This window comes from Terrapene carolina, unplaced genomic scaffold (assembly GCF_002925995.2).
Source record: "Terrapene carolina triunguis isolate 2854851 unplaced genomic scaffold, T_m_triunguis-2.0 Scaffold84, whole genome shotgun sequence".
NCBI lineage: Eukaryota > Metazoa > Chordata > Testudines > Emydidae > Terrapene > Terrapene triunguis.
In genome coordinates this window covers 32,757,412-32,784,944 of record NW_020664435.1, presented here as the reverse complement: position 1 = coordinate 32,784,944, position 27,533 = coordinate 32,757,412, and the positions used below count along the sequence as shown (strand labels likewise).

The 27,533-nt window shown below is 40.4% G+C and overlaps 1 protein-coding gene across 2 annotated transcripts in view; it reads left to right on the top strand.

Moving 5' to 3' along the window:
* CDK14 (cyclin dependent kinase 14) overlaps positions 1-27,533 on the top strand; it is a 483,078-nt gene that overhangs the window by 247,642 nt on the left and 207,903 nt on the right. For both annotated transcript variants that reach the window (XM_024202069.2, XM_024202070.2), the window contains one exon: positions 14,488-14,611. In XM_024202069.2, the coding sequence (XP_024057837.1) occupies positions 14,488-14,611 (124 nt within the window). The remainder of the gene's footprint in view (positions 1-14,487; positions 14,612-27,533) is intronic.

The window sequence follows — 27,533 nt, the reverse complement described above, 5'->3', positions numbered from 1 at the left end:
CTATGCTGAGAATTTTACTCCAGCATTTGGCTTTTTAAAAGGGGGGGAGGGGAAGAGAGTGAAATAGAAGAGCTCATGAAAAAAAGTAAAGATTTTCCCATGGAAAATTCAAAAGGTGTTTTTAAAAGAGTAAAAATAAAAGATTTTTAAAAAAAGGAAAGAATCTGATTATTTAAATGTATGAGGTACAGTGGTGATCACAGTAGTATAATGGTCATTTGATTAATTGTCCCTTGTTTCCACTAAAATTACCATCTACCGTACATAATTGTAGCTCAATGTCTGTGTGGATCATAATAGCTTTTTAAAGGATGAAATCTTCCTTTATTGTGCTTTTGGTATTTTCATATAACAAATATAAAGTGATCCTTATTGAAACTATGCTCTGTGCATGCTACAACAGTACGTATGTTTTAAGCATTGTTGTGATACATGGTTGTGGTCCAAATAAGTTGCCTGTGTGTACAGAGAAAAGTATGTAGCAACCATGTTAAGGATTTATGTTTAATTTAGACAACCTACCAGCCAACTACCAGGAGCCATTTTTTGTTGGTGCTGCTGGCTCTGTCACACTTGTTGCATAAGTGTGGGGTGGGGGAGGAGGGCCTACTTCACATCCCAAAGACCCTTCAGGGTTTTAGGGGTGTAGTGGTCCTGCCTGGTGGCCTTATGAAGACACCAGAGAGGAGAGTGGGCCTCCAAAGCACTGGGGTGTGGGGCTCAAACTTTTCCTGTCACACCCCCCCCAACAGTAGCAGAATCTGTCCACTTTTTCCCCCGCCCCCATTACTGCATAGCTGAGACTTCCTCAGCAGTGGAGCTTGGGTTGAAGGCAGAGCTGGGGGCGGAAGTGGGGATGGGGGAGGAGCTGGGGCTAGAGGTGGAGCTGGTCTGGGGACAGACCGGGAGTGAGGGTGGAGCTGGACCTGGAGGCGAAGCAGGACTGGGGGATGAATGGGTTGGAGGTGGAGCTGGCCTGAGGGTGGAGTGGGGGTGGAAGCCCCAGCCCCACCATATGCCCCGCCCCCCGAATGTTCCTCTGTGCCCCCTAAGGGGGTGTGCCTCACACTTTGAGAACCACTGCTCTTAGTAAAGGTGGGAAGGTTTGTATGTAGCAGAGGGCTGCTACCATCCATAGTTTTAGGTACTTTGGGTAAGTATCCAGATTCTGAAATGTTTATGGTTCCCACATCACCAGGTCTATATGTAATTTTTGTTAAAGTGGTTAATATTGCTTTGAAAAATGCTTTTGTATTTACTTTCCCTGTGTGGAAGCTGGCTTACATTATGCTCTCCAATGGGGTTGACAGACAACGGGGTGTATGATTTAGTATGGATGCCCATACCACTTCTGGAGGTGGATCCAAAGGTCATACATTCTTAGCATTTTCTGTCACCGCCTGCCATTGTGTATGTTTATGTCTGTATCTCTCTCCTTTCTGTTTTCTCTCCAAAATTAACAACGCGATGGTTGTCGTAGTTCTTTGGCAAATTTCAAATGTGTGGCATTTTGAAATCTTGACATTTTGAGCTAGAAGTGGATTTCACAAACTACTCTGTGAGAATATTTTGAAATTTCAGGCAATTTTGATGACTCATAAAACAATATGAAACACATTGGTAGTAAATGTTGAGTGAAATTTGGCATCTCACCCCCCCCCCCCCCCCCCCCAGTGCTGCAATCTCTTAGAGAAACATTCTTCAGCTAGAAAATAAGCCGCAGCATTTCCTTCTAGAACTATAGTTATCATTTCATGCATCTCTTACAAGTAGTTGGGCTGCAGTAACTTCATTCCCTGCAGATTCTCTCTCCTTGCTACTCTCTCAATACTAATTCGTTGAGCACGTTCTTGAGCTATCTCAAAGTCTTTATTAAACAATGAATTAAATACTCCTGCTTATTTTGAAAGTGTTACAGATTCTTTAACTTTCAGCTGGACAACCATCTGACATAAGCCGAAAAGACTTCCAAAGTCCTTTCAATTCATGAGAGAGACTCCCCTTGACATCAGTGGGCATTGGATCAGGCCATTAATGTCTCATCTGAAGGACAGAGGAAATCTTTGGAATCAAATAAGCCAAATAGTAGTCTCTCCATTTTTTCTTCAATGTATCTTTTCTGTATATATCCTTACCCCCACAATGGTAAATGGGTTAAATAAAAGAAATAAGGGGAAATGTTTCAATATCTTTCCCCTACAATGTTTTTTAAACCCATTTTCATAATGGGCAAAATATTACAGGCTTCAGTTGCAAAGGCAGTCAATGCCCTGATATATGGAATTTTAGAATCCGTCTTTCTCTTTATTTATTAAGGGAAAAAACAGAACAAACAAACTGCCATGCTTGAGATGCAGCTTTGCCTCACTTGTTTACCAGGGATTACACACTGCCTAGAACTCTAAAACAGAAAAATCTAGTAGCTGAAAAATGTAGCTGCAAGAACATGTATAGCTATATTCTCTTTCTTAGTTTGCAGCCCAAACTCCCTTCTGTCTATCTCTCTAGCCTTCCTCTCTTAAATTCCTCATCTTGGGTTCTTGTGAAGAAACTGAAGAAAATTTGAGCCCAGTGTCCTGCCTGAGTGGTTAAGCTGGGCAATAGGGAGATGGGCAGGGGGAAGAGCGAAACAGGCATGTCCACACATATGCACATATATGTACGTGTGTGTGTGTGTGTGTGTTTAATATCCCAAGGCTGCAGAGGGGTTGCATTGTGCAATCAGAGGCTTAAGGATGAAACAGTCATTGCATTTATAACTTGCGTGTGGGGAGAACATGAGAATTCACAAAGCCCCATCTGTCTCTCTTCATACCAGTGTACAGGGAACCACCCTAGAGCTGAGCTCATCACTGGCCAGGGTGTGCGTGGCCTTTCTGTGCTTTGCATGTCTGCTCCAATTCCCGAACTCCAGTTGTATTGCGAGGAGACCGTATACAATAGCTGAGGCAGCGTCAGAATTAGCCCATTTATATAGCTCCTAGTTGAGCTTCCAACTTGCAGACTTGTTTCAAGGCTGCTCAGCTGTTTCTCCAGTTTTGCTGCATACTTTGGCTGGGCTGGGAGAGAAAGCAGCATCATCCCTTTAAGCCCTGCTGTTAGTGCTTCTCTTGCAGTAGAACTTCAAAGGAAAACTGCTGGTTACCCTGTGTCAGGGATCAGGGCGTGGATGGTCTTGCCTCGTGGTTGGAGGAGGGGTTGGTAGCCTGGAATAGGTCCCCGGGGGCCAGATGCTGGAGCCAAGGGTCAGAGCTGAGGTCACAAATCAGAGCCGTGGGTCGGAACTGAATTACCTGGAGTGAGGCAAGGCAGGGGCATGCCTGGGAACAAGCAGGCACAAGGGTTATCACAGCCGTGGGCAAATGCTTTGAATAGCCAGCATCCCGCCGCTGGTCTTAAGAGCAGGTCTGTGTTGATCCCCTCAGCCAGTTGCACAATTTGTCCAATCAGGAGAAGTCAGTTGGGGTCCAGCTGTGCTCCTAAGACTGCCTGCAGGTAAGCTAGCAGGTAAGTAGTCTAACTGCAAGCCCGAACTCCGGACACCCTGCCAGCCTAGTCACAGCATTCAGCAATGCTGAAGAAGCAGCTGGACAGCTTTGAAATGTGTCCTTGAGTAGGGAGTTAAACTAGGAGCTGCATTTAGATGCTTTAGTTCAAGGTCTTGATGTAAGAACTCTAGTTAGGAAGTGTGTTAGGGGAAAGGAGAGCAGGAGGGAAAAGAAAAGCAGAGGGGGAGGAGGGGCAGTTTAAAACTGGCCACCTTTCTCTCCCAGCTGACCTCCTGATTCCAGCAGCCCCTCACGGGACACTTTTTAAACTCTCTTTTCCATTTAAAAAAACCCATAAAACTAATTTTTTGTGTATTTAATATTCCCAGTTTAGTTTCCCTGGCAAGAGGGAGATGAAAATGGCCCAAAGGACACAAACAGTAGAAAAACTAGGCTCATGGAAAGTAAGAGAGGAGGTTGTGCAAGCAAAAAAGACACTTGAAAGAAGGAAAAGGTTAACAAACGATTTTACAAGAAATCTAGTCAGAATTGCCTGAAGTGGGTGTTTATATTCCTTCCTTCCACTGTCAAGTACTTTCCATGGTGGAAGGAAATATTGCAAAAATCCTTCCCCAGATCAGTTTTTAAAATATAATTTCAAATTAAGCAATGATACTCTAGTAACAGTAAGCCATGCTAGACTGTCTGGGCTACACTCTGATAGTAAACTATAGATGCTTTCCCAAGATGGTTGAAGGCATTCAACTTTCAGCTTTGTTCTTGAAGAGTATACCCATAGCCTACATTCCAGTGTAATTAGCAATAAGCCACTATACATATGTAAATATACATATTTTTTTCTGCAGAATACTACCGGTATACAATATATTTCCTGTGAAATAACATTTATACTAAATGCAATGACTTCTGGTACCAGTCACTGCACAGAGTATGTGGAAACAAAGGCATCCTTAATTAATATTTTGGTGTCCATGGGACATCCCAGCCTAATTATGAATCCTCTTTATTCCTTATTTGCCAGCTGAAGACAATGCAGTTGCCTAGGGTTTTATCTTAGGAACAAAATTACAAGTGGAATAAAATCAACACATGTACTACTAGTGTCGTCTTGGGTATTGCCTTTGACGTATTGCCTTTCCTCGTGGTTGTATTAATACTATTTATTGTCATTTAAACACATTTAAAATAGGGGTAATGTTTTGCTTACTCTTGTATGCAAGCATAAAGAGGAAGATCTCAAAATAATCTACATTGTAAAAACCTAGGGACATCATATTTAAACAAAGACAAAAAGGATTGCTTCCCAAACTATTAGATTGTGTGTGTGTGTGTGTGTGTGTGTGTGTGTGTAAATATTTCAAAATCTCTCTTTCTCTCTCCTGGGCCCAAATCTCAAAATTGACACATGCATTTTAGACCCTTTGAGATACAGGGTTGCTTGGATGTTGGATTTTAGTTTGGGACTGGTACATTATTTTATATTCCTGCTGACGCACCCCATTTCCCTGATTAGTGTAAATGTGAGTGTCAATGAACCAAATAAGTTTAGATGCCTTGTAGTGGCCTGAAGAGCAAGGAGCCAAATGTTGAACCCCAGATACTCCAAACACTAGGCCCTATAGAATCTTCACTTGGTGGGTTCTCAGTAAATACTCATGTTCACATTTGGTAACAAATAAGCTTCTACCAAAGCTGTCAATAAAGAAAGTATAAGTTTGAGATACAAACTCTTAACTAGATGTATGGGTGGTGTGAGGAAAGGTAATTATTAACTGAGACTCTAGGGAGCAGTTTAATAGGAATGGGCAAGCTCAGAGTTTCTTCAACCTGGTACCAAAGATGCTCTTTCAAGTCCACTGGAGAGAGAGAAGTTTTAAGCCGTTGGCCTCACATGTCTGGGATTGGCTTTGCTTTTGATGTGTGGATGTTGACTGGTAATTAGAGATGGTTGTGATTATTTTTCCCTGTGAAAAATGTTGACAAAAACTAATTTTTTTTTTGCTTTCATCAAATGTTTTTCCTCTAAAAAAATGAGGGTTATTGTCAAAAACAAAAAATACAGTTTGATTTTTTTTTAATGAAAATTTCAGTTCAATCAAAAAGGAATTTTCTATTGCAAAACATGTTTCAACCACCTGTACTGGTATTCCATGTCATCTCCCTCCTATCTCAGTCCAAATGTGATCAACATCTTCACTTTCTGCATTCACCTGTTTGCTGAAGCCTTTTCCACAGCCCCACCCTTTCCCTTCCCTGTGGCCCTCTGCTCTTCACTGTGCTGGAGACTTGTTCCCCCTGCTGATGAAATCTCTAAAGCAGAAGTTCTATCTCCTCAGTAAGTGATCCGCCACCCACAGTTTTTGCTTTTTAAGCACCTCCCACATTTGTGGCTTCTTGCAGTATCTTGAGAATTGTGCCTGCCCTAGGTCTCTCTTGGAGCAATTCTGACATTCTGTCCCTTGTCAGACTTTCTCCTTGTTTTCTCTCAGCTGCAGCTGGCCCAGCTTACTGGGACTTCTGCTCAGATCTCTTTTCTCCAGCTGTTGCTGCCTGTAGAAGTTGTTTGCACTTCCTAGTCCCCAGTTGAAACTATATCTGATTGCTTCCAGAAGCGTAAACTCAGATGGCCACAGCAGCCACTTCCCATATCACTTTTGCTAGCTGCCTCCCTGCTTATCTACTCTCCTTCCCTTTTGCTCTCTGGCCATCTCCTGGTCATTCCATCTAGTTTTTTGGACATTCTTTTGTCCTCAGGTCTCCTGCGTGCTAGCAGCAGTCACCTGTAAAATTGTTCCAATTTTGCAAACTCATAACCTAGTATGGTTGCCACCCATCCGGGTTTTACCTGGAGAGTCGAGTTTTTGGCTTCTGTGTCCAGGTGCCATTTAGGGTTACCAGGTGTCTGGTTTTTGACCAGAAAGTCCAGTCGAAAAGGGGACATGGCAATCCTAATGGCACCCGAACCAAAAGTCCGGTTACTACGAGGTGGGGGAAGTCGCCCGGTCATTACTCGTGCCAGCCCCTGCTCAACCAGGGCCGCCTCCTACCTGCAGGCAGGCTCCTTGAGACGATCCACCGAGCGATGGGAGAAGAGGGTCACATTAAATCAACCTGCTTCCCCCTTCCCCATCCAAAAAATATCCAGCATGACAAAACAGGCAGGCTGATAGTACCTCGTTTGATTGAAAAGGGATGGAAGGAGCAGCTTACTCCCTCCACCATCTAATAGTACTGCTCTGACTTCCTCCTTCTTCTGTGCACCATTTCTCTCCACAGCATTTTGGACAAATGCAGAGCATCAGTGCCCCAATGCAGAGCTTTAGGTGCAGGGAGAATCAATCTTCCCCCAGCAATCCATTAAGACTGCATCTAGTATCTGAAACTGGCCCGGTTTACAGTCCTGTCTGTCTCTGTCATTACCATGTTATATGAGCACCACACATTTATTTTATTTTCACAACATCCTTGGGGGTCTGAGCACAGGGAGAGGGCAACTGAGTCTGTGGCAAAGCGGAGAATTGAATTAAAATCTCCTGTTTCCCAGGACAGCAACCTAAACTCTGCAAAAGATTGCAGGATTCAGGTTGCAGCAAGAAAACTGCATCTGGTTTTATTTTTAAAATACAAAAATAGGTGAACTGGAATGTGAGGGAGGGCTTTGAAGTAATAGGTATTAGTGAAATATGGAGGAATGACAAAACTCTGTGGGATACTGTAATGTTTGTGTGTGTAACTATTCAGGAGAACAGATTAGATTATAGAGATAGTAGGTGAGAAATATAACTGAAAGATTGCATAGAAACTAATGAGATAAAAATTTGAGTGGAGAGAACCGTGCAGTGGAAGCTGTATGAGTACAAATCCCAAATAATAAGATTATGAATATATTAAAAGTAGGCTTATACTACTGGCCTCCAAAAAAGGAAGTACAGAATAATGCTGAGAATGTTGAAATATATATACAATAAATGGTGTGTGCTCTTATTAAAAAAAATCTCATCTTCATGCTGTCGCTTAATCGTCACTTGCAGAATTCATTTATTGCCTCCCATACTCCTCCATCATGAACATTATCCCTTAACTAATGGTTATAGTTTTTAAAGTAATATCTATTCTTGACAAATGGATAATTTCAGGAGCTAATGACCAATCTGGAAATTAACAACCCGAGTCAAAGCCTTAGGGTATTTGTCTTATAAATATTTATATTTGCAAAAGGAATAAGTGAACTGATTTCTCCTTTAGAATAATCTGGAGCACAAAGCATAGGGAAGCATTTAGAATATAGAATAATTAGTTAACCTCTTCTATGTTTAACCAAATGTGGCTTATTATCTTTGAAATATGACTTCTGAAAATAATCCAATAATACAGCCTTACCCGGTGGCTGTTACTAAACAGAAACTGCCATTGGTTAATAATACTGAGTTACAATATGTATTCTTACTAAAACATAACAGCGAGGGAGTGTCCTATAAAGTATGTTTTTTATCACGTTGTGTTACGTTATTTATTTACTCGGGAAAAAATGATCAGCAGGTGAGAGAGGAAAAAAGAAACCATCTTTACTCTGGCTCCATCAATCCAGAATTGAGGGGTTGCCCCCTGTCAGGATGATTGACAAGCAGTAGCAATCAGAAAGTGTCCAGAATTTTGGCACTTTTGTAGAAACTTCCCATGGTAGTTCATCATCTAGAATCTAGATGAACAGGAGTTTAGATGACTAAACCATGACAAAGTGTCGGGCGATGATGGGTTTGCCTCATGCATCTAGATGAGAATATATCTTGTCTTACTTATCCTATTGAGTCGCCATAGTTTGGCTGAAAAGACGTTTTTAAATTAAAGTATCTACGTGTCATGATTGCTCTTCTTATTTTCCCAGATCAGGTTTTGGAACAAATTAAAACTAGTATATTACTTGTGAAATATCTGTCACATTCACTGAAATTAGTGGTGCTGTTGGTGTAAATATTTTAATAGATATGCTAAATAGGAAGATGTGTAGTTTAATATGGTTGAAGTTGCTGTTTTTCATTCCTCATTCAGAGAACAAGCAGGTGTACAACAGACAGAATAATGTCATGCCAAATTAAGATAGTCTTTTACAGATAGCATTGAGAATTGATTTTTAAATGAGACTTTCTAGTGATCAGACATTAACTATGTCATCAGGATTTCACTCTACTTTCTATTAGCTTTGCCACTTAGACAGTAATGATTTAATCCCATGCACAAATGTGAACATTAAATACAAAACCTTTATTAATGTATTAAGAAACATGCGAGTTTCATGAAGTTTCTAGAATATGTTGTGAGACTGGAGAAATATATGCAAAAACATTCACTGAACATATGTATTTTGATACATTTATGCTTCAGCTAAAATAAAGAAATATAGTCAAGATGAAAAGAAAAAAATACATCCTCAGAAATAGTGTTCTTAGAACTGATTATGTATTACAATACGAGCCACTCTTGAACTATTTCAGCATGCAAGTACATCAGTGAGATGAAAGGTAGAAGGGAGAGTTTTTAATCTCCATGGTTCTGGAAAAGGAAATGAAAAGAATCTTTCACCTATTGAATATCAGCTACTAAGTCGCCATGTTATATTAACTGATCAGAAAGGAGTATCATCAAGCTCAGTTAATTATGCACACTGTCCTTCATTACAAATGACTTTAGCATGTAGGTGGGAGATGTACTGATGAGAAAAAAATCAAATATAGAACTTGGCTAGTTAACACTTTCTGAGCTGTTTTCACTACAGTTCTGCTACAGGCAAGTGTAAATTTCTGTATATTTTTAGAATCTGGATGAGATTTTCATTCCAGTGGGTACATTGTTGAATAGTTCTGTGTGAAATTGACTTCAATGGGACTTTTTCTGTGTGTAAGGAATGCAAGAGCAGGCTCTAAGCCTCTAAGAATGTGGTTTTGATAAGAATATCTTTAAACCCTGCTTTTTAGAGAAGCTTGTCCAATAGGTTCTGGGAAATTAAGACAGGGCCAGCTTTTACTGAAATAAAGCTTATTATGATAGTGGAGATCATGCTAACTCTGGCTAATATTTTTAGTCAGATAAAATCCTTTGTTCTTTGGGATGCAAGTCCATGTCAAGTCAACACTTTGTTCCTGAAGTTTCTTCTCCTGACTGTTGAGATGAGAGCCTATAAAGCTTTGACCTAAAAAAGCACAATAAATCTCCAGGATACTGTTAGAAATGAAATGTTACATTTTATCTCATGGTTATTATCATGATGGGGGAGAAAAAAGAATAACAAAACTACAATGGTAAGAGAGATTGCACTTGATCAGCTTTGGACTTGCTAACAGAGGTCGCACAGAGACATTTGTCATTGCTTCTGCTTAATGGCAATTCATAAGATCAAATAGAATTTTTTAACATTGTTAATGTTTTATTTAAAAAAAACAACCTAACCAAGTATGACATATGGTCATGTTTATTTTACTAGCTATATGAGACTGTTGTACGTGTTGCCCCCTTCCACTCACCCGCCTAATTAACTAAAAATTAATCCGAGGTTACAGTATCCTCTGGATCGTAGGAGAAATAGACTGGTTTCAAACATGAGGCATCTTGGGTTTCATTACTGCTATTTTTAGATTTGATTGCCTATTAAGACTGAATGTGGATTGATTCACGTTGAATACACAAAGGAGAATTCGAATGATTAAGTAATACACCACAGGTACACTTTTTGATAGGCATCACATGAGTAGCATCTATGTTATCAAGGAAGATAAAGCTTATGCTCTGTGTGTGTAAGTCAAGTCAACTCTGCTAATGCTGCATTATGATTCAAGACAAGACATTCTGCTACAGATCTGCACGTTAATCCAGCCATACTCTAATCTTTGTCCATTGAGTGCAAGGTCCATTTTAGGTGCTCAGCTCCATGTGAACTCCCATGCTGTGGATAAAGTGAGGCTAGGATTTGGACCTGTGTGTGTGTGTGTGTGTTCTGTAGAATGAAAGCTTCTACATAGCTCTCTGCGTACACATTCAAGGCCAGATCATCCCCTCCTGCAGTAAAACACACAGGAGGGGGCTCTGATACAGATCCCTCCATGTCATCTCATCCAGAGAAAGACCTCCCATTCCCTTAGAAAGGACTGCAGGGCTAGCCTGTAAACCTGGCAAATCCTTTGTGCATCTGCACCAGCTCTGGCCTCTGGTAGTCTCCTGAGGCATGCAAGGCCCAAGTCTTCTTGGGCTCCTCCCCTCTTCCTCCCACCCCCCAAGAGATGGTCTGTGGAAAAGGTAATGGAGCCTCATGTTGTCTGGAGAATCTATGTGGGTCTGGAGAGGGATGATGGGCATTCCTGCACCCCCTGTATAGCAAACGTCTTCCACATCAACCTGTCCAGCCTCTACCCCTCCCATGAGCATGTACCCTGGACCCAATAAACTTCATCTGTGGGGTCTGGAGGCAGGGACCAGTGCTGTGGAGGCAGCTGAGATCTGCACATGGACAGCCTGCTGTGATGGCTTGATGCAAGCCCATTGAAGTCGATGAGAATCTTCCCATTGTCTTCAATGAGCTTTGGATCAGGCCTTGTTTGTGAACACTGGGGAGAATGGTCCAGGCCTTACGTGGAGAGCCACGATATCTGGTTTTGTCTCTCGTAGATGTTAACATTTTGTGCTTCTTTCCCTTATATTTTAAACATGGCTAACACCTTTTAATATATCTGAATATATGTGGCCTGCATGCAGCCCCCTCTTGAAAAACAACTTCTCTGATTAAAGTGCAGACAGTATAACTGTTATCGCAAGAATGTGCTTCTTTCATGGCTGTATTAAATAAGCAAAGGTCTCAAATGCCACGTTTCAAACTTTGTAACTGGATGCTTTTAAAGATTATTGATCATCATCATGTAACATCATGTTATTACTTTCCAAAAATTACTAAAAAAATTACTTCAACTGAGCCTACTTCTGTTCTCCTTCTCTTGCCACTTTCTGCCACTCCTCTAACCTATTCATTCACCATCATAATGTTTCAAAATGACCAAAACCTCAGTTCTTGCTAATTATACACTACATGCACAGCGTGATGTCATAGTCTCATAATCACAGGTTATTTGACAGTCCTGCAGCCTGGTTTATTTGATACCACTTTTTGTTTTACTAATGACATGTCAGGAAAAGTCCCACTTATTGTCTGTCTGTAATTCCCCCCCTCCCCCTTCACCCACATACACAGTTCGATCCTTCTACCCATTGACGTCAATAAGAGATTTGCCATTGACTGCAGCAGGAGTGTTAATAGGGCCATAGTGTCCACAGAACTTGACTTGTTTACCTTTTTTTGGACAGAAGAACTTAAGCACATAGAGTTGTAGGGTCCCCTCTGCTTATATGGGTGGAAGAGAGCTGAAGATGCTGGCAGAGCTAGGAGGAGTCTGTGGTTCAGCTGCATACTCTCACTCTGCCTCAGAGTCCCTCCCACAAACCACCAGGTTGAGGCTCCGTGACCGTTAGAATTGGGCATATTGCAGGTGGGAGAGGGTAAAGCCAGAGGGATGACCACTATAAGTGGCACATAGTCCTCCCAACCTAGTTGATATCTGATCAGAAATTTAGGTGAGAGTTAATGGTTATCCAGCTGGCACGAATTCCACATCATGGCTTCTGCTCCCCATGGGTGGTGGTCTTGTGGAGTAGGGTTCAGAAGGAGGTGGAAAGGGCCAGTGGCATAAAGGCATGTGGTGAAGCTTTGCTGCCAATTTTCCATGATACAACTGGTTTTCTGGGTCTAGGGCTCTATTTTGAAGTCTTTCCTCAGGCCAAGATTACAAAACTCTTCCCTTCAGGAAAGAAGGGAAAAAATGCAACATGATTCACCTTATAAAGTTTCCAGTGGGCTTTTTTTCTCCCATTTTTCCCCTCCTCCCATGGTAGAGGACAATTAAGATCATAGTAACTTATGCAAGAAAATTAATTAGCTTCATCATGGAAGTTATCACGAAAACTACATGTTTGATGGCTGAATAAAGCTAAGAGTTTTTGTTTCCAACTCTGTTCTCAGAGCTCCTGTCATTCATTATATTTAGTTCATTATGAAATTGTATTGTTTTGTTTTCCTACTTGGACATAGCACATAAGATCATTTTGATCCGTAGCCTTAAAGACAGTTTAATTAAAGTATTATTTATGAATTCTCGGTATCATAGTGTTCTAATAATCTGAAATGCTTGTGGTTTCTTTGCACACTTAAAATCCATCTTTGTGGTCAAGTACCTCTTGGATGATTGAGCAAACTGGCCCTATTTCATATTTTTCTATTAAAAATTATTGGGAAGCCATTTGATAATACATAAGCTAAATTCTAAGGCCACAATGAAAGCCAATTTTATTTCCTGCCCTAAAAATAGTTTTAATGTACCACAAGTTCCATGCTCATTACAATTCACAAAGGAATTAGTATGTTACTTATCACTTTCCTGCTGTTTGTTCTGTTCTTTACTTTTCTTTTCTTGTTTTTTTCTATTTTATTTTTTTTAACAGCATACTGCTCTTATGTTTCCTCAGCACATTGTTAAGCTGAACCTGGGCAAGAAGCTGATTGATATGGCTCTTTGTGCCCTCACTAAATAGCAAAACATACAGTATATTGTGTCTGCACTTGGGGGGGAAAATGGAATGTAATTAAATCTGTTTCAACTTGAGTAATGTGACATTTCTGTTCCTTTCATGTCAGACTTTATTCTCTTCTATAATCAGATTTCATAACCTCATTTATTATGTTTTCTCATTTGAATAGTCTTTAAATAAATGTAAGGGTTGTGTTGCTAGCTAACTAGTGACTATTAATGTGCCTATGTTGACTTTTTCCAAATCTTTTGGGTTTGGTGGTATGGATCCCCCAGGCTTGCAGGAGGGCATCTTTATTTGCCAGGTACTTGACTAATAGGTAAAGAGTAATTCTTTCATGACCTTACGTGAACCTCACACATCTAAAATACAGGGGACTGTGCTGTTTCCTCTAATAAATATAATACCAGGAAGAGCCTGTGTACAAGCAGACAGAGCTTTTTTTTAAAAAGTGCATGCATAGACAACCTCTGTGAAATCAGTATTCAACAAAACAGATATTTGTTAATACAAGGGGTAAGATTTGCCATCCTTTAGTGGCAGTGCCTATCAGAAGAGGCATGAAAATCTGGAAAAAAAAAAAAAAAAAAATCATCTAGCTCTTTTTCATAAGAGCAAATTGCACAACTGCACAAAAGGAAAACTAAACACACTAAAGCATTTGTAGAGACTGGTGGACATTTAAAAGGGGCACTGGCAAGGAGTGTCAAAGTCAACCTAACTTAAAGACCTTTTAGTGTGTGGAAAATAGTCTCAATTTCAATGAAAACTGTGTTATTGTTTTTTTTAATAAAAAACTCAGCGAACTCCTATAAACCTTTTGGGAGGAAACCCTATCTGCATCATATTTGCAAATCATTTTGGACAACCAGAGATCGTTGTTTATACCCTAATATTTTGTTTGTTTTTAGCTCCCCTATCCTATTCCCTGCCCCTGTCTCCCCATTACCCCCCTACACTGTTGTTTCCTATAATTAGTCCAGATACACATCTAGCTCCAGACTATCACCTAACCACCAAGGCCATATGGATAAATGGAATATAATTACAATTTGGTAGAAACTGAGTGTTCTGCTTGTAAAAGTATTGTTCTTGTGTTGTTTTAAATCAGGTAAATTCAACGTGTGATACGGTGGGGTTTATGGATTGGAGATCGTTTTCTGCAAAATATATTCCTTATTTTTACATTTGAAACCTTTTTAAAAAAACTTGGATCAGGGGGGCAATTATATGATGGTGGAACCATGAGAAATTGTTACCATAAAATACAAATGCCCTGCAGATTGTATAGAAATCTGGCTCATTACATACAAATATTAACAGAGGTCATTTTTTTTGTCCCCCTCTTTTTCAGTTATTTTTATTTCAGTTGCTGCGAGGACTGTCTTACATCCACCAGCGTTACATTTTGCACAGGGACCTGAAACCACAGAACCTTCTGATCAGTGACACGGGGGAATTAAAGCTGGCAGACTTTGGTAGGAAAGCAGTTAATTAAAAGTCTATTTTATAATGTTCTGGGAATGGCAGACAGATGGTTTCATTGATTTTCCTGTTCCTAGACACACCTACTTTATTGCAGATAATTGTAATTTTTTCTCCAGAGCTAAGAAATTGATTATGGTCGACATAATACTTGATTAAAAGGAGTGAGTGGAAAATAAATAAATACTCCAAATCCTACTAGAAAGGGATGATAACACTGAAAGGAGTTCAGTTCTCGTTATCTTCATAACTTAAGATTTAGGATTTAGAAGAGAACCTTTGAAAAGGCCTAAGGACGTATAGGTCATGTCTAGTGGACAATCATTTGTGTGTGTAGTCCTGGGGACATAAAGATCTGGAAGTAAGATTTAACTCTCATGAAATGACCAATAATTGAATGAGGCTTGAGGAAATAAGAAATCCGTAATGTTCTTCCTGATGATTAGAAGAAACAAGGATTATATGGACTGTTTTCAGTATCCATTGTTGATCCCTTGTCGGGCGACTCTTTGTAAAGCATCTAGGTATAAGACATTGTTCACCCCTTCCTTGTAAGCATGTCCCTTCTCAACACTTCCTTGAAAACCCTCCTTTTCTAGCAGTTATTGTAGCAGTGCCTCTTCCTCTAAAGGGTAGTGCCAGTGTGGATGTGGAAAATGGTAATGCTTTCCTTGGGGTTTGTCTGCACTTACAGTGGCGCAGCTGCACTTAGTGAAGGTGCTACCGTCGCTGCTGGGAGAGCTTCTCCTGTCAGTGTAGGTGCTCCACCTCCACACGTAGACACAGCGCTCTCTACATAGGGCTGGCTCCAGCTTTTCTGCTGCCCCAAGCAGCAAAAAAAAAAGAGCGGCGGCACTTCGGCGGCAGCTCAATCGCGCCGCTTCTTCTGTGGCAGTTCAGCAGCGGGTCCTCCCTCTCTTCCTCTTCGGCGGCAGCTCAAAGAGGAAGAGAGGGAATGAGGGACCCGCCACCGAAGACCCGGATGTGCCGCCCCGATACCGGATGGAGTGACGCCACTTTGAATTGGCCGCCCCAAGCACCCGCTTCCTACGCGGGTGCCTGGAGCCAGCCCTGTCTCTGCAGCATGGGTTAGGTTGGTATAACTACATTGCTCAGGGGTATGGATTTTCTATACCCCTGAGTGACGTAGTTATACCAACATAAGTTCCTAGTGTAGACCAAGTCTTGGTGACTTTAAAAAAACACTTTGTCTTATCAAGTGTAAGCTTCCAAATGCTGACAAAGTGCTTGAGGAGTTCCACATCTTACTCTGGACCAGATTCTCAGCTAATGAAAATCCGCATAACTCCGTCCATTTCAATGGTACTACATCAGCATATGATGAGATGAGAATGTGGCCCATCAGCTTCTTGAGGTGCCTTTTTTTTTTTTTTTTTTTAAAAGCCCACCCTATACTCTCGGCTTCCCATTCTATTTACCAAGTGTAGTGAGGGTGCCTTACATGCTAATTGACAATTTCACTAGTAATTTAGTGGCGATTTTGTCTGTAATTAAAGTTACTGGGAGTAACAGCTGTGTGCGCGCTTATGTGCTGGGGAAAGAAATCGAGCTTCATATGATCACAGTTCACATAAATTTGATTAGTCTGTAGATTGTGAAGCAGCTTAAAGAAACACTGTCCGAAACCAGTCATGTATAGCCTTGCTCACCATTTTCTGTTGCTATTTTTTAATACTTGGAAGATGCTACAAGGTTTGAACAAGAAATGTTTTTTTAAAAGAAAATTCAAAGACTTCTGCTCTCCAGGGTGATATATTGTAGAATAAAATTCCATGTCTTAGAGAAATTCATGAAACATAGGGGGATCATTAGGTATTTATGCTTGCAGTGAAATATACATTAGTGCTCTGATGAAATATATGCAGTTTAAGGTGACTTATTTTCTTGGTTGAAATCGCTCGTTTTGCCATATCTGTTAAATATATAGAGATCCAAGGATGATATGAAAGTAACTTGAGTTATAGTCTTATAAGAATCTAAACACCTCAAGGGTAGAGTTGACAAAATAGCTGATTTATTGGTTCAGTAGCCAAACTGAAAATCAGAAAAAAAAATTGGTTAGTTTTGAACTAAAAAAGTATGGTGTTTTGTTTTTCTTCACAAAATGAAAAATCACAAATATATTCTGGCGGAATGAAAAATTCTGACATTTCTGAATTTTTAAAAAGTTTTTTTTTTTTTTTTGGCTAAAACTATTTACTGAATTTGACTTAAAATCACAAATAGTTTTGATATCTTGAACAATACATTTTCTGGCAAATTTACTACATTTTTTAGACATGACAATAGGAAACCCAGCTGTAGTTTCAAACTTCTGGCTTTCATAGAATCATAGAATATCAGGGTTGGAAGGGACCTCAGGAGGTCATCTAGTCCAACCCCCTGCTCAAAGCAGGACCAATTCCCAACTAAATCATCCCAGCCAGGGCTTTGTCAAGCCGGGCCTTAAAAACCTCCAAGGAAGGAGATTCCACCACCTCCCTAGGTAACGCATTCCAGTGCTTCACCACCCTCCTAGTGAAATAGTGTTTCCTAATATCCAGCGTAGACCTCCCGCACTGCAGCTTGAGACCATTGCTCCTTGTTCTGTCATCTGCCACCACTGAGAACAGCCGAGCTCCATCTTCTTTGGAACCCCCCTTCAGGTAGTTGAAAGCAGCTATCAAATCCCCCCTCATTCTTCTCTTCTGGAGACTAAACAATCCCAGTTCCCTCAGCCTCTCCTCATAAGTCATGTGCTCCAGACCCCTAATCATTTTTGTTGCCCTCCGCTGGACTCTTTCCAATTTTTCCACATCCTTCTTGTAGTGTGGGGCCCAAAACTGGACACACTACTCCAGATGTACTTTGTAGTTATTACTTTGATTATGAGCTCTGTGGGGCAAGGACTGCCTTTCACATATCTCTGTACAGTGCCTAGCACAATAGTGTCCTGGTCTATGACTGTGATTGTAATACAAATAAATAATATATAGTTCTCATCTGAAAAGAACCTTTGTTAGGTCGGGGGAGGGATTTAAATAAAAATGAAAAATTATAAGAGATGTAAAAATTGCTTTAGTTCATGGCCGGTGGGAATCAGCTTAAGTTTTAGCTGAGCCTAATGAAATTCTTTCCCGTTTATGAAGTCACTGCACATCCTACTTGTCCAGTTTGACAGGCATAGATCTGCCAGAATAGTTGGCGTGAACTGATTATACGTCTCATTGTAACACACAGAACATAATCCTCCAAAAACCTTCCTAAACATCAGGGATAGAAGAAAATTATGGACATTTAAAAAAAAGAAAGTGTCAGCAATGTTTGCTGAATTCTGCAATAGCCTGTAAATTCCCCTTGCATACACTAGACTGGGTCTAGGTTACACCATCCTCCCTTGGGGTAGAGAGCAAGCAAATAGGTTATCAAAATTTAAAAAATTCACCAACTCTGGTAAGTACCTCATTGAACTGGAAACACAAAATCACAAGAGACACTTCCCAGTTTCTGGCAGGCCACTTGAACACTTCTAGGTTACATTGTCTGATGTCGTGGTTTGCACAGAGTAGAAGAGTAGATGAGACATTCCCTGTTTTCACTATGTTACCAGCCTTCACCCCCTCAGGTAAGGAAATGCCCAAATTACATATTTCTGGTGAGATCCTGGCCCCAGTGCAGTCCACAGCAAAACTTCCATTGATTTCAGTGGGGCCAGCGTTTCACCTCTTTGTGTTGACAAGAAATCTAGGCTTGCATGTAAGGCTTGAAAGCGCACAGTCCATAAATGAAGAACAGGTAGCGATAGTATACGTAAAAGAAAAAGCCCTTACAATATTCAGTGCCCATATTTCTGTTGCAGTATGATGGTGTCAGGGAGAATTTTTAAACCCTTATGTTTGTCTTGATTAACCAAAAAAATCTATGGACTCCTCTATAACTGACATACTGAGAGAAGATTTTTTTTTTTTTTGAAGTTATTTTTTCCCTCACGGCTCATGACCTTGTGAAATGGAAAACCAGACGGGTTAAATTTCCTTCCAGAAAATCAAGATGAAAAATTAAAAACTATGAGGTAAAGAGCTGGAGGGTTATGACCCCTTTCACTGACGGCATGGGAAATGAGAAGACAAATATCCCTCTCTTTTTATAATACGATGCAATTATAAAAAATAAATGACACTCTTCTACCAAAGACATAAAATGAAACCTTTTTGCTGTTGGAGCTCTAGCTCCCGCAGGCGGCTACTTCTCTAGAAGGTTCTTGGGAGGGAAATTTGTGTAAATTATATTTGGGATTAATGACAGTACATTAGGGTGCCTCTCTCTCTTTTTTTTTTTTTTTTTTAAGATTGAAGAGAAGCCGAGGAGAAATGAGCTTGTGTCAGAGACAGGATTGACTTTGCCACTGCAATAAATATAAAATCTTAGACTAACGGCCTTTCAGTCCCAGAAGAGAAGACCTTCAGAGTTTGGTTTCATAAGTTTACAAAAATCAACAGTGCAGCCCTAGTTTTTAATTCAGTCTCAGTTTTCTGTTATTCCCTCAGCCTAAGATATCAAATACTCAGAAGTTGGCTTTGGTAGATCATTGTTCTTGGATAAACATGCTGAAGGAAAAGCACTCCTGCTTGCTAGTGCATCACATTGCAGCGGAGATGGAATCTTTGAGTAACTGTAGGCACAACCCCTTTTTTTTTTTTAAATTGTAGAGAGTTCCCAGATGTTGATACTCTTATGTGTGTGTCATTCTTCAAAGCAAAGAAGTAACCAAAGGAGGTTTGCTTTTTTATTGTGCCTATTGAAAGAGCATTTATGAGAAGAGAGACCCAGCAATGAAAGGAAAAGGGAGAACAGACCAGAGACTGTATCAAATTAAAAATTGATAAAGTATAAAAAATTGCTTTCATGACATTGTATGAGATGGAAGAATATGTTTAGAATAATTGTTGCTACACAAAGTAGACAAGAAGAAAACTCCACTTTTTCTTTCTATTCTAAATCTAATGTAAATTCTAGGGAAAATTAAAATATGCTAGGAGTTTTCCCTGTGAAATGATTAGATAAGAGCAAGAATTAATTTTGATCTTGTGTGTGAATTTGATTTAAAGTTCCCCCCCCCCAAACTGTCCTCTAAGTAGAAGCAAGGTGCTAAACCTTTAATGAATAGAGCTATTTTCAATTACAAATTGAAAAGAATACAGCCATTTGTTTTAAGCTACCCACCATACAAAGAAGTCAAACTTCCTGGCTAATTTCCTTTGGCCTCAGTTCACAATTTTTTCACTCAGCTATTTGTATATCTTAAGCCTCCTGTATTTGCAGATACGTTTGTTTAGCCTTTATACAGGATTGCTTTTGGTATGTTGAAAAACTGATCAGTTTTGTTTGGTGATGTCATTCTGCAGAATAATAACTTTATGAAACCCGTCACTTTTGTTGTATATTAGAGCAACATAACAATAATGATATCATTTCAGTTACCATTAAGTTTCAAATTAATATAGGAAAGTGTCTCCTCATAGACTTTCACTAGAAAACAGTGCTTCAAAGACTTTCGAAGGAAATAAGGATTGAAGTATTGCAGACAATTTCTTGTTCAGTTTTCATGTAGAAGACATAGGGTGGGTTTTTCAAAAGTGCTCAGCATTGGGCAAACACTGCCTCTGAATTGACTTTAATGGGGGGAGAATTAGGCAATTCTGAGCACTTTGGAAAATCTGATTCCTAGATTTCAAGTGACTAATTCAGCTAATCTATTCTATCAAGGTTTTCCTACCATGCCTATTACCATAGTATCTGCTGACCAGCTGATTAGAGCCCTACTAGTTTCATATTTTATGTTTGGTCCTACTCTGTCAGCTAGAAAGCAAAGATCCAGATGAGGGGTTGGGGTATTACAGGGAAAATGAGTGTTCTGTAACCTTAAACCAAATCACATCTGTGCCAGTTACATACTGACTTAAATTACAGTATACAGAGCTCTCAATTTTTAAAAGCTATTATTTACTAATGGTGTTATAAGTGTAAAGGTGGTTAAAATGAGGAAAGAATCTGTACCAGTATGCCCCAAAATATGTAGTAATGTAAAACTGCCCAATGAAAAATTAAAAGCATGCACAGAGCCTTTGAGAATAGGCACGCTGCCCTCAGCTGTCAGTGTATTGAAAATCCCATCCAGCATGGGTGTAGAAAACAGTGAAAGTTTAGCTTTAGCTTGGAATCATATAACTTTATCAATTTGTGTGGTTGTGAGAGAAATTAGCCAAAATATTAGTGGGGCTGTTGTCCTACTATACCAATAGATTGATATACCTATGCCACCAGGAATTCAATTTCACGTGTTTGCTGGCTGATGCAGCTTCCCTGGGACCAGCTTTCCTGGCTGTCTTTTTCCTTTTAGACATGCAGCGCCAGGGAACAGCAATTACTTGTGCTGATAGGATTCTGATGAAGAGACCTACAGATGAGAGAAGTTGGAGGCTCCTGAAGCGTGGGCTGTATTTTGGATTGTGCAATTACTGTAGAGTACAGATGCCTGCTGTGTAGTCATTGCTTGTAATTGACACTTCATTCTCTTTAGTATGTACACTGACTTTTACAAGTTATTTTAGGCCCTGGCTGCAGGCACAACAGCTGATTATTATTATTTTTGTCTACAAGACTGTGTGTGGCTATGAACATCTAAGCATTTGAGAAAGAGGGACTGTAAAATATAAATACAAAATACAATATTGAAATAGGAAAAACAGACCAGAACAATAAAATATTGCCAGCTTTATTGTAATTGTCAAAGATAGAGAAATATCTAGTGCTGTGGATTTTTGAGATTACCTGTTAAATGGAGATTTTGTTTAAAGTTGCATGCTCTTCTCTTACATTTGAAATATCACAGTTAGAAATGTCAGCTTTGAACAGTCCTCTTGGGAGGTCCAGGCTATGTGTGATTACTCCAAAGAGTATGAGTATTGGTGGTCAGAAACTCAGTATTTGTCCCTGAAGTTCTTGGGACTGATCATTATATGAGTACAGGTGGTCGGAAACTCAGTAATTGTCCCTGAAGTGCTTGGGACTGATCAGTGTCTTCTGTGGGAGTGGATTTTGGAGAAAAAATCTGCACAAGGAGATCTTCATGGAAATTTTCCTGAATTCTTCATTGGGAGGTGAAGTGTCCCCAGAAATTTTTCACTCAAACCCTTTGGGTCCCTCAGGGTCTGTGAAGATGTATGGGAACCTGTAGGAGGCCTGGGTCATCTGCATGGAGGAGGTCCTGTTTTAAGTTTTCAGGGGTTTATTAATGATCAATAAAAGAAAAGTTTTCAAATAAATATGATTAAACCTTGAGAACGTCTTTAAAGACATAGAGGTTGATGAATAATAGATAGCATGAGCTAAAAGGTTTGGGGTTTGTGAGAGTTATACTCAATGGAGAAGCGGTTTAAAAACTGGATGCTGTACATAGACTAAGAACGTTTCTGTGAATTTTCATAGAGATTTTTATTGTGGAGAGCATGTGCTTGGAAGTGTCACAAGGGACCAGAGTAGTACCATCTAGTGTACTGTTAAAATTAGAAGCTATGTTATTTAACCTAAGAAAATAGTTTTTTTCTTCTCAATAAACATTCCCAGAAGGAATTAGTCTTTATAGGAAATTGTATATGATCCCCAGATAATGGATTCTGTAAATGTGCATAGACACCATACGCTGTTATGCTTTACTGTGTCAATGGCCCACAGAGTATCAGTTCTTTAAGATATTGATACAAGAGATCATCCTGGTGCCCAAGAACTTGTTACATTCGGTGGTCAACGATATAGAGACAATAAGGTTGTTTTGCTGAGTTCCACTGAGTGACATTAGCTTTAATGTCTCCAAAGGATTGCTTATGCTCTCTGTGCTTAGAATTATGACAACTCTGAGGGTTCTTCTCTCCCCCTGTTATGTTTCTTCAGCAATATTTCACTCCTCCTCTTTGCATCTATCATAATTCCTTTGGAAGAATAAGTATTGTCAGGCTCTATTGACAACCTACGTGTTGTGTTGAATTTTTGTTATTAGATGATGATGATGATTGGGTGGGGGAGGAAGGACAACATATGCATCAATTATAGTGCCTCTTTCTCCCCATTGTGGGTTATTACAGGACAGGGAGTGGAAGCTGAGGTGTTCAATGTCTGTTTTGCTTCAGTCTTCGCTACAAAGATAAATTGTGACTGGATATTTAACACAATTAATGTTAACAAGAGGGAAGGAACACAAGCCAAAGTAGGAAAAACAGGGTAAGGAATATTTAAATAAATTAGATGTATTCAAGTCGTCCGGGCCTGATGCAGTTCACCCCAGGGTTCTTAAGGAACTAGCTGAAGCAATCTCAGAAACATTAGCGATTTATCTTTGAGAGCTCATGGAGGATGAGTGAGGTCCCAGAGTACTGAGAAAGAGCAAACATAGTACCTGTTTTTAAAAAGGAGAACAAAGAGGACTTGAGAAATTATAGCCCAGTCAGCCGAACTTTGATACCTGGAAAGATACTGGAAAAAATTATTAACCAATCAATTTATAAGCACCTAGAGGGTTATAAGTAATAATCAACATGGATTTGTTAGATCATGTCAATCTTAATTTCCTTCTTTGACAGGGTTACTGGCCTAGTGGATAGGGGGAAGTGGTAGATGTGATATTTCTTAATTTTAGTAAGGCTTTTTACACAGTCCCAACATGACATTCTTATAAGCAAAACTGGGGAAATGTGGTGTAGGTGAAATTACTATAAGGTGGGTACAAAACTGGTTGAAAGACTATACTCAAAGAGTAGTTTTCAATGATTCACTGTCAACTGGGAGAGCATACAAGTGGGGCCCTACAGGGGTCAGTCCTAGATCCAGTACTTTTCAGCATTCTCAATAGTGACTTGGATAATGGAGTGGAGAGTATGGTTATAAAATTTGTGGGTGACACCAAACTGGGAGGGGTTGTAAGCACTTCAGAGGACAGAATCAGAATTCAAAATGACCTCGATAACTTGGAGAATTGGTCTGAAATCAACAAGATGAAATTTACTAAAGACAAGTGCAAAATACTACACTTTGGAAGGAAAAATCAAATGCATAACTACAAAATGGGGAGTAACTGGCTAGGTGGCAGTACTGCTGAAAAGGAGGTGGGGGTTATAGTGGATCACAAATTAAATATGAATCAATGTGATGCAGTTGTGAAAAAGACTAATGTCGTTCTGGTGTGTGTTACTAGGTGCCTTATATAAGGCATGGGTGGTATCTGTCCCACTCTACTCTGCATCGGTGAGGCCTCGGCTGGAGTATAGAGTCCAGTTCTGGGTGTCACACTTTAAGAAAGATGTGGACAAATTGGAGAGAGTCCAGAGAACAACAACAAAATGAAAGTTTCAGAAAAGGAAAGAAACTGGACATGTTGAGTCAAGAGAAAAAGAAAACTGAGGGGGGAGACCTGATAAGTCTTCAGATATGTTAAGGGTTGTTACAAAAAGAGGACGGTGATCAATTGTTCTCTATGTTCACTGAAGGTAGGACAAGAAGTAAGTGGCTTAATGTATATCAAGGGAGATTTCGATTAGATATTAGGAAAAACTTTCCAACTATAGGATAGTTAAGCACTGGAATAGGCTTCCAAGAGAGGTTGTGGAATCACCATCATTGGAGGTTTTTATGAACAGGTTGAAGAAACACATGTTAGGGATGGTCTATGTACACTTGGTCCTGCCTCAGTGCAGGGGGCTGGACTTAGCGCAGACTTCTCAAGGTCCCCTCCAGCCCTACATTTCTGTGATTCTATGGCCTCTTGTGCACTGCAAAAAGTTCTCTAGAACCAGCTGGGGAATAAGGAGGCCACAGTTGAGGAACCAACTTGGTTAATAGGACCCCAAAACCCAGTGTCTTGTGGGGTGGGAGTGAACTTGCTGGCAGTAAAGGCTGTGCAGGTAGGGGGCCAGGGAGGCTTGGACAGGTTGGCATGCTGGTCAGATACTTTTCCAAGGCAACAGAGCAGCGAGGAAAATGCTTTTTTATCCTCTGATTTGGGCAGACTTGGGCTGAGATTACTGCTGGGGAGTGGCTTCTTTCCCCAGGATATTCTTTCTGGTGTTTTTCAGCATCTACATATAACCACTAGGTGAACTGGTCAGATGACATGGACTCAAGTGATAGCAAGATGCAATTTACAAACAGCTCTACCTTTCCTGCACCATATATAATCACACCACTAACACCAAGGTGGCCCAGTGCTTGTGTTACTGTGGTTCAAAACCCAAAGCTCTTGGTAACTATTGCTCTTGGTGAGGTGGTGGCGGGAAATAAATCAGTGGAAACATGGCCGTCCAACTGATAAGTGGGTGGCACAAACAGTACAATACAAGAGTGCGTTCACTTAAAGCTGCACTTTATTTTAGTCTCAAGCACTTACACATAATCAATAATTACCGAAGTCTGGAGCAGTCTTCGAGTGGTACGACGACAGCCGTCCGATTGGCCCGTCTTTCAGCTGCTGTTGGGGCCCCTAATCTGTGTCCCTGAAGTGTCTCTGCTTATTTATTGGGTTAGAGTAACAATAATCTGTCAATTAAAAAAAACTTGTCAACCAAACAACTTCAAAGTTTAAGCAAGCGGTCTCCTGAAACCATTAATTAGACAGATGTGTTTTTGCAGAGTCCTCGTGCCTTGAGGGCCCTCATAAACACATCCCAAAGGGCAGATATAGATAAGCTTCCTGTTTTTCCAAAACATATACCTCAGCAATTTCAACAGAGATCTTATCAGGAAGGACACAGGGTCGGCTCCCCCATCAACCCCCTCACCTTCTGACTTCTTGCTTAGGTGTGCTAAGGCTGTTGCAGAGGCCTGCTAAGACCTACTGATTTAGTTGCTTTTGGCCATAAGCATGATAATCAATATTCCAATTATCAGTAATGTTCCAGGCATTTTGTTGGTCTGCCAAAATGACCCTGTGCACTTGGATGAGATCAGCTTATGGATAAAGAACAGCTGACTGAAGCATCACCAGAGCAGAGGTGATGCTGGGTTGTTCACAGGAAAGTATTTTGAGGAGTTTGCAGCCACGGTGCAGTCTTTGACTGAAGGTTCACATCCACAATTGGTCAGTTCAGTCCATAGTCTGAATGTACTTTTGGGTTCTTCACAGACACTGAGCTCTGACATCACAATGGTGCGAGTGATGCTTTCTACTATCTCTGGTTGGCTTGGAGACTGTCCCATCCTAGTGGGTAAAGACCTGGTCTCACTTATCATGCCTTTGTCACCTCTAGGCTGGACTACAGCAATGCAGCATACCTCAGAATGAAACCTTCAGTACTTAGTAAACTCAAACTGATACAAAATACTGCAGCGCATCTCCTCAGCGACAGAGGCTTCATGATCACATCACACCTGACCTCCACTCTCTCCACTGGTTCCCATAGAATTTCAAATCATGTTTAAAGTCTTAGTCCTTATCTTCAAAGTGCTCCATGGCCTGGGCCCAGGATACCTAAAAGACAGTTTACAGCTCCAAGATGAAGACTGTGGTTGACAGCACTCCCTAGCACAGTGGAACTCTCAACAATAAGAGTTAAGTTCATCCGTGTGGGAGACAGAACCTTCTCGGGGGTGGAATGAACTCTCCCAGAAACTAAGGGCTATCACAAATCTCACTACTTTCTGCTGCAGGTGCAAGGATGATTTCTTTGTCCTTTCCTTTTCGAATATAAGCATATAGCAACATGTGTATATATAAAATAAAAAAATCGTACTAAAACAAGACATTCCACTCCACACACTTCTTGCTTTGGGCAGAGGATGAGAGAACAAACAACATGTGACAGACGTGTAGTCACATTGCTTAATGCATTATTGGAAGGTGCTCAGATACTAGGGTGATGAGCTCAATATAAAAACCTATATAAAATAGTATGTAGAACAGAATAGAGTTGGCAGCATATGCTGCTCTCATGATCTCCTTGCATACTGCCCACAAGAGACGTGGTGGAAAAGGAGAAAAGACAGGAGTGTATGGGTGGTATCAAAGTTTCCAATGACTAGCGCATATACTATTGTCAGTGCCACGGGAGGGTCTGATATCCTGTCATGATGTCAGACATTGTCCATTGAGGCCTGTCTGACCCATAATGTGTGTGGTGATTGGGGGCTGAGGGGGGCAGCGGAGGGAAAGGGGGTGGGTGTGATGGAGGAGTTGTTTGTCCAATATCTTTGCTGACACCTCTTATTCTAATCGGTCTAGCTTATGTGATTGCCATAGTAACCCTCAGTCTTAATCATTTCTTAGATCTGGTAGTGATATTGATCTTTCAAACAGGCTTACGAAAACTGCCATTGTGACTTTAGATGCTGAAAGAGCATCTGACAGACTCAAGTGGGGATTCATGTTAGTTCTATGGCATGGAATTGGAAAATACTTTACTAACTGGATACAAAGTCTTTGTGGAAACCCTGAGGCTGTATTTTGCTCAGCTAAGGTCATATCTGTTAATGCCTTTCCCTTCAACAGAGTACAAGACAAAACTGCTAACCAAGTTAGCCATTGTGTTACATTTTTGACAGTTTGCACTGACTACTTTTTGAAGGTGTTGAAATTAAACTTTTCAGAAAATTCCCCTCTGCTGATATAAGTAATGCACACTTCATAATGTACTTCTCTTACCATAGGTAAACTCAGCGTGATTCTTAGCCTGAACAGGGTTACTCACTTACAAGTGAAATACAGCCACCTCAGTGGTGCACTGTGGCAGCCAATCTATGCCAATAAGTAGCTAGAGATGGGAATGACTCACCAAATATGTTTCTAATTAAAAGTATATGGGGGAAATGTAGAGCCCAATCCAACTCCATTGATTTTTAGTTGGACTAGTGTTGAGCCTTTAGATAGGAGAA